This window comes from Camponotus floridanus, unplaced genomic scaffold, assembly GCF_003227725.1.
Source record: "Camponotus floridanus strain SB8 unplaced genomic scaffold, Cflo_v7.5 scaffold2, whole genome shotgun sequence".
Lineage (NCBI taxonomy): Eukaryota > Metazoa > Arthropoda > Insecta > Hymenoptera > Formicidae > Camponotus > Camponotus floridanus.
The window spans coordinates 6,124,340-6,132,740 of NW_020229325.1; the positions used below are offsets into that span (position 1 = coordinate 6,124,340).

At 36.4% G+C, this 8,401-nt stretch overlaps 1 protein-coding gene across 5 annotated transcripts in view; it reads left to right on the forward strand.

Moving 5' to 3' along the window:
- The window catches only part of LOC105259438 (axin), a 30,772-nt gene extending 23,451 nt beyond the window's left edge, over window positions 1-7,321 (forward strand). For 3 of the 5 annotated variants that reach the window (XM_011271362.3, XM_011271365.3, XM_011271363.3), the window contains 7 exons: window positions 1,920-2,075; window positions 2,442-3,246; window positions 3,632-3,796; window positions 4,614-5,275; window positions 5,365-5,681; window positions 5,763-6,058; window positions 6,152-7,321. In XM_011271362.3, coding sequence (XP_011269664.1) covers window positions 1,988-2,075; window positions 2,442-3,246; window positions 3,632-3,796; window positions 4,614-5,275; window positions 5,365-5,681; window positions 5,763-6,058; window positions 6,152-6,278 — 2,460 coding nt within the window. In that variant the 5' untranslated portion in view covers window positions 1,920-1,987 and the 3' untranslated portion in view covers window positions 6,279-7,321. Of the gene's footprint in view, window positions 1-264; window positions 624-1,919; window positions 2,076-2,441; window positions 3,247-3,631; window positions 3,797-4,613; window positions 5,276-5,364; window positions 5,682-5,762; window positions 6,059-6,151 lie in introns of those variants that run through there. The other 2 variants (XM_025408220.1, XM_011271366.3) reach the window with 2 other exon arrangements.
- The last annotated feature ends 1,080 nt before the right edge of the window (window positions 7,322-8,401 follow it).

Genomic DNA, 8,401 nt, shown 5'->3' on the forward strand with positions numbered 1-8,401 from the left:
GCCAGGAATTTATTTGTATAACATAAATGTGTCTTCTCTCTCACAGATATTAGGAGGCAGATAAATTAATTATAATGTGAATATGAATTTTACGCAAAGCTGGGTATACAAATATAATATATGATTGTAATTGTGCAGCAACAAGTGAGGTGATGTATATTTCATTATTGATTGAGAGGGCCTTCCATAATTTTTCCATATTTCTTCTTTTAATTCTGGTTTAACAGTGTGATATATTTATAATCAATCCCATGAAAACAGTTAGTATTAGAAATAAAAGCTAGAGAGTTTTGATTCTTTTAGGACTGATACGTGAAAATGTCTTCCATGGAGTATTATTGGAAATGAGAGTCAACGTAGCTCGCAAGGATTCTAGATTCTATCCCTACCCTGCCACGTTGCTATATCAATGTGGCGTCAGTCCTGGTCAGGACGCAGCCTTAGTTCAGTGTGCTTCCAGCAGTGCTATCGAAGGCATCGCAGGCTCAATCTTGCAATCTAACAAAAAGATTTTGCAGTGTTTGTAGTTTACAAGATCAATCCACTTCTATCAGAATCATAATAGATCCTTGTAGACTTAACAAATTTAAAGGCTGCCTGTGTTAGATTCCACCACTAAGATGGTATGTACTTTGATTCTTCTCTTTTGACTCAGGTAAATGTGCAGTGAAGCGAGGTGATTCACTATGACAGCTTCTCATTTCATATTTCTTTCCTTGTATGGGTAGGGATCAAATTTCCACACTTATAAGAGAGCTGTTCCTCCTCTCTTCGATAGCTCCGCACTAGTGATATAGTAATATTGAAATTATTGTAGATTGTTACAAGTCAATAATATAAATTTATTATATTTATTATACTTTGTATCATCTATGTGAATATATAAGAAAAATTTCTCTTTTGAATTTATATAATTAATATTGTATGTCCAGTATATATATATATATATATACAAGTTTCAACTTTTCAATATAATTTGATGCCATTTGTTGTTAACTCCATTAATGTAATGGAAACAACAGTTGTTAAATAACTGTGCATACAAGGAATATCCCTTCAAGCATGTAGTTGCACATTTGCCACTTAAATTATGAACCATATGAACCATATTTCTATGCCCTGCCATAACAAAGAGGCAGACCCTAGAGGTATAATGGCCTTTTCTTCCATAGATTGCTTCACCTCATAAACCTATTAATATTTTTCCGCTGTATTAGAGCTCGATTTCAGTAATATACAGGATATTAAACTCGTGAGAGATAGATGTAGACATTTTCAGACCTGGTAAGAGCAGTCAATGGATTGCGTTATAGGTTTTGTGGATCAATACCACACAAAATGGTCTGCGCAACAGACCAATAGGGGTATGCATATATACATGTATACGCAGAGATGCATCCCTCTGCGCAGCCTGCTAGGAGATGGTTCCTTTGCTATGCTCCACCCTTACAATTCCTGACAACAGAAAAAACCTCCCTTAGCTGCTTAATTGAGAGATATGACTCACCGCAGAGCTCCATCGATCCAGCATCCCAGATTTCTCTTCTTTGTTGGCACGTACCAACTCCCTGCTCCTTCGCAGAGCTATAATATTTAAACTATGTTGAGAAATCAATAAAATCTTTATATATTATATTATTTTTACATATAATATTATTTTTTTGTTTAGCAGATATTTATACTGCTAATAAAAATATTAAGCAATTTTTCTATTTTTACTTTAATTTGCATATTTTGTATTTCTTTGCAGTAAAAATGTAATTTCATAATTATAAAGATGGTTATTCTAATGAATATATTTTTTGTTTTATTGTAATTAAATAAAATATTTTGGCAATCGCATTTTTGATTTCAGACATTTTATTGTAAAAATGTAAACTACATTTTAACAGTCATATTTATTGTAAAATCTTTTTCAGGTTGGGACTAACCATGTCCTCTAAGAGGCATCGTGGGCGAATATTAAGTGTAGATAACAAAATTGTACATGAGGGCCATAATAGATAGGATGAGCGCATCTCGACATAACGAAGCGCGTTGCTTCAATGAAAACTCTCCTCGACCACCGGTGCCAGGTAAGATAAAACAAACTTAAATTAAACGAGTAGAGGAGGAGTACGTGAAAGAAAGCCATGTGAAATTGTTAGCTTATATTTTTTTTTTTTACAAATGCGCTAACAATTCTTCACGTTCTTTTTGTAAAAGAAACTGAATCTTTTAATAAAATATAAAAATATCTCCTTCCAAGAAAGATACAATATTAAAATTATTAAATTTTGTCGATAACTTATGGCTTTTTTTCAATTGTTACGAAATCGTCTCCATATAAATTTAGAATGTCCCAATTAATCTAAATGCTTAATATTTGTTATTTTTTATAAAAGAAATATAATACCAATATGTTTTGAAACTTATTTGAATAAAATCTTTGCATGTTTTAGGAGAGGAAACAGGAAGCTATGTCAGCCGGATCCGTCCACAGAGTCCCGCTTTGACACCTAGACGTTCTTCTTTCGCGACACTGCACGCCTCCAGCGGTGATTGCGATGCTTCCGCGCCATTGGGATTTGAGCCGGAGGGTTGTTGCGGAACCACTACCATGGAGAGCAATTTGCGTCCTGCTCACGAAAGATGGGCGGACAATCTGCACTCCCTGTTAGAGGATTCGGTGGGTCTAGAGCTATTTAAGAGGTACCTGGATGAAGAGGGGCACTTGGATCCGCTCATATTTTGGTTTGCCTGCGAGGGTCTCAAACAACAAGTAGATGTTGGGAAGATCCCGCAACTGGTGAAGCTCATCCATCAGAGGTTTTTTCGCAAATCTCGATTAACCATACCGGAAAATGTGATGAAGGAAGCAGATCGGCGGGTCAAGGAAGGCCGCGCCGATCAAAAGGTATTCGACATCGTGCAATTGGAAGTCGAGCGGCTGATCAACGAGACGACGTATCCCAACTTCTTCAAGTCCGATGTATACCTCCACTATGTTCAATCCTGCCAGAATACCAATTCAGGCGGTTGCCCGAGTTCGAGTTCGGGCAGTCGCGAGATGTCCATCTCTTGCGGGCCGAGTTTACTGCCCACCGTGCACGAAGACAGCGAATACGTCGACATCATGCACAATTCGCACTCGACCGGCGGGACATGCGGAGAAATGAGAGAATTAAGATTGACCAAAGATGTCCTGATGGCTACCCAACAAAGTAGAGCGATGGATCTACGACCGAGGCCAGAGGCGTACGCCGGGTAATAAATAAATAATGCGCTTTTCTTAAAATTATCGAATTTTATCTTGAAATACTATTCGTCATTCTGTACAATACTGCTCAGTTCTGCAATGAATGCCTTAACAGTGCTATCATTTCTTTTTGAAGCTTGATGTGATGAAACTCTTGCATAATCTGAATTAAATTTTAAGTTTACATTTTATTGTTACCGATTCCCGAGCAATTGACATCATCAAAAGATAAATTTGCTATCCTCCCCTTCCCCGTAATAACGGTTTTTTTAAATTATTTATCCAATTATATAGTTTTTTTTATTTCTATTTTTTGTTTGCAAAATAACTCCGTTTTATACTTTCCGTTTACTTAGTTGTTTTTGTTGTGCTGTTTTTGCGTGGCACTTGTAGCATTTACTTGCAACATGGGGCTAGTCCATATCACATGCACGTATCCAGATTGCACGCACAATATTCCTCCTACAATCCAGTATCCAGACAGGATTCTGAGCTTCAGAGTTTGAGCAGTGATGCACGTACCGAAGTGGACAATATGTCCCTCAACGATGGATCCATGTAAGTTTCTTTCGTTTCTTTTTTTTTTCTTGCCTTAATGTGCGTAGCTTTTATTTTGCATCGAAAAGAAAGAGTGGAAAGTGTTTTTAATTTTTGTTTTAATCACATTAAAATTTTTAATAATTTAATATTGAATTAAATTAATAATAATAACAAAAAGGAAAAGGCTCGTTTAGGATCAAGAAATTCGCAGGTGGTATTGCATATTTTGTAAATCTATAATTTAAAAGAACAAATTTTTAAATATACAAACATTTCGATCTCTTTCGGATCCACTTCAGTTTGACAATGCTGATTTAATGAAACATTCCCAATGTAGGGACAGCGTGTGCATCACACAAAAAAAATATTTCGCGTTATTAAGGTATTATCCAGTCATAATTTAAAATCTTTATTAGTCATCTTCACCGACTCGACTGCGACATCGATGTTTATTTTACAATTTTATTATTCGACTTTGTACAGTATTACTTCCCGTTTGTTTTTATTTTTATATTTTTTTACCTATGTAGTCTAACATTTCTTTCTATGTATGTTCCATTAAATTAGTATTGTCACACTGAAGAGGGCCCCAAAGGGACGTTTGTATATTCAAAAATTTGTTCTTTTAAATTTACAAAACACGCAATACCACCTGCGAAATTATGGTCCTAAACAAACTTTTCCTTTTTTGTTATTAATTTATCATTTGGGCCAATTATACATAGTTTTATTTATTTATTTCATTTTTTATTATATTTTTAATTCTTCTTTGATCTTGGTTAATATTGATAACATTTATTACTAATTTGTACATATTTATGATTATTATCTGCAGCGATGGAATGAGCGGTGGACAAAGGAGCAAAAAGCAATATGTGAAGCAATCTAGTAGGGCAATCAAAGAATCCGCGAATATAAATCGTGAGTCCATGGTGCACCATGTCGTCCCGCGAACCCAGCGTATGGCGTCCCCGAAACAAATGCCAGCGGAACAATTCGCGGAAATGCTCACGCAGAAACTGGAAATTCTAGCACGAGAGCAAAAAAATCAAGAGAAACTGGACAAGTGTTTGCAGCAAGGGAACGATCTGTCCATCGATAATGACATATCGTTAGAAGCGATCAACGGAGCAGTCCATAAGACTTTAGGTGATGCGCCGAAGGAAAAATTGCCCCTGGAGGAAGATAGCGATCAAGCGATCCTCGATGAACATGTGTCTCGCGTCTGGTCGGACCAGACACCGTCGAGAACTCCCAGGCTCTCGCCTGAGAGGAGGCGTCCTGCGCACAATTATCCACGATCTTACAAGCAGAGAAAAGAAAAAGACGTGGACTCCACATTCTCAGTGGATAGCGGTAATATCCACGATTTCCAGGATGGCAGCGAGCTCCTCGGGGCTAGTTCTATGAGTTCGCTAGGCTCGCATCTGCCCAAATCTAAATCCGTGCCATGCGATTATGCCGATTCCCTCCACAAGCAGGATCTTTATCTCCAAGGTAAATTAAATAAATTAAACAGACGATTCGTTTATGATATGTGGGAACCGAATTATGACTTTTAAAATAAAATGTTCTCTCATTTGCAGGTCATGAACAAAGATTCCGAAGGTCAGACATGACAAGACGATCAGCCACAAAGAAGTCAATGGCAGAATTAACGGACAGCGGGGTGAGCGTCGTCAGCGACGTGCCGCCTTCCATAAATAAGGATATTCGTCTGATACCCCGGTTCAAGGAAACAGACAAGAAGGTGGACTTGAAACACAGTTGTCGTCACGGTAAGAGATATGGTTCGCGGAGCGGATCCTTGGAAAGGCCAAACAGAGAAACATGGAGCATGGGTGTACCTGCTCAACCGTTTGTTGCTGATCCAGGAATGCCACCTTTAACACCACCTCATACGGTAAATCGAAATTATTCCTCTCTCTTCACATGTTTGACAGTATATGCATTACAAGTATATATATATATATATATATTGCAGGATATACAACTAGAGGAGACATGCAGGAGATTAAAAGAGGAAAATAGAATGCGCGCTAGTTGCAAGCAACGACCTTTGAATGTTTCCAAACAGACGTACGAGTCCGCGTCGCAGAGTCAACCGTACGTTCAGTCCAATCAATCTACATTGAGGAAACCGAAGCAGGATGCAGGCGATTTTACCATTGTTGTGTTCAGTTTCTGTGACGAGCAGTTTCCATACAGGACAAAGATTCCTGGTCACAACGTCACTTTGAAACAGTTCAAAGAGTATCTTCCGAAGAAAGGGAGCTACCGGTAACGTATAACATCATTACAACTTTGTTATTAATATTTGTTATCAATTTTATTAATTTTATATTATTTCGTTATATATTTTTTTTATCATAGATACTTCTTTAAAACGGAATGCGAGGACTTGGATATGAAAGTTATACAGGAAGAGATAACGGATGATACCGAAGTTTTGCCATTGTGGGAAGGTAAAGTGATGGCGCAAGTTAAAGCGCTCGAGTAATAGACTGAATAGAAAAAACTGAGCGAGAGAAAAACATGCACGATTTTTAACCAAGTGCCGCAATAAATATTTAAGAGATTCTACCGATACACACACACACACACACACACACACATACACTCTAGACCGGCAAATCGCGCTCGGTATTTATATATATATATATATACATAACATATTAACGCTTGTCACGCGGCCTCCATCTTTCATAATTGCCTAAGAAAATAGTTTTAATTGATAGAAAAAGAAATTATCGAATCGAGCAATATCGTTGCACGAATGAACGCTGCGAAAAAGGAAGAAATGGCCTCGTATTAAATTGTGAATCGAATGTCCTCGAAACAATGTTATATTCTTCTTTTCGTTGCCTGCTTCCAATTTTGCGTCAGAATCATTTAGACGCATCTAAAGCAGACAAGAGCGTTCTTTTTTATCTTCTCTCTTTGAGATTATTTTATCAACAAATTTACGCAGCTCGTGCGCGACAGCGCTTTAATGTACATAAATTAGTATGTAGTGTGAGTTTCACGACAGGGCGACGACATTACGTCAGTACGGACTTTGCCAAGCGAAATTATTTGCCGTAATTCCGTCTGGTTTGGTATCAACGTCACTTTTACGGGGCAATTTGGAAAAGAACGGCAACAAAAGCGCGTCGAATCGTACCGTATATATATTGCGACCGGTTAAACAATTTCTTCCTCTCGCAGACTTCCCATAGTTTTCCAAACGACTGTACAAAGGTAGTGATCGTGTAATTGATCGCCTTAGTAAGGTCCGCGCAGGCACTAAATTTACATAGGTGAGAATAATCACAAATTGGCGTTTAAAATATTACGTGTATTTTACACGAATAAGACATTGCGCGTCTTGCTTAATGCACATAATATATTTTACGCGATGCAACGTGCAATGTGGGGAATATAAAATTGAAAAAAAAAAAAAGTTATGAAAATCATATTTTTTTTCATATTTTATTGTGCCACTATTATCGTTGTCATTGTCAATCATCCGACATTGCGAAACAAGCTCATCAAATATAGAGCCTAAACATATACGTGACGATTGATAGTACATGTATCTAAAAAACGCAATTTTGATATCGGAACGGCAAACACCATGGAAACAAAAAAAAAAGAACTCATTAGCGTTTAGATTGTATTAATGTATTATCAGGTGCGGAAATATGTGCCTTTTTAGTACGATAAGAGATCGAAATAAGCCTAAGAAAGAGAAGTTGAGAGATATTTATAAATTGCAGTACAGGGGCCCAATCCTGATAGGAGAAAACATTTTGTGTCATTAATATATTTCTTCAAAAACATTATTAATATATTCCTTCAAAATTATATCTACACCGATATCAACGAATTTCCTCATATATCGGTTTCGACTATAGCAGTTTATTTAAACCTTTCAGTCTTATAAAAAATTAAAGTCTTCGGTTTTGGACTGTGTCTTCGAGCAAAGAATTTCTAATCCCAAGATGTTTTTATGCAGACACGTACACTTTCATATTCTTGATCACAGTATTTATCTCGTAGATGCTAATCGCGCGCGTATTACAACTTTTTTTTGGAAAATTTTTCTGAACAACTGATTTTATTTCTCTATACGTGTGTAGATCGCTCAAATTCTAATTCTTGTTACATATTCGAAAAGTAAAACTTATCTTTGCTGTATAAATATAGACTGTTAGTAGTTTATCAAGCGATAAGCATTTCTAAGTATAACGATTTTTGACTCATATGATTCAATTTCATGTGAAAATCAAATTGCCAACAAATGTTTTATCAAATTCTTTAATTAGTAAACAAACAAAAGATACTAATTAACATTATGATTATAATTTATATATATCTGTATATATATGTTATTGTGTGTTTGATTGTTTTATATACTTTGTGTCATCAATCGTGTCTCGATACATGTATATATACACAAACTATATATTATATATTAAAAAAAAACTATATTATATAGTTTTATAATCAGAGTCTGGATCTGATTGCCGTCTGGTGCCGTTTTTCTCACTCCAACTGCATGGTAAAGGCCGAGCGCCGGTCTAACGTAGCAAAGAGTGGCACACTGTGGCGTAGAATACAAATACATATATATATATATAT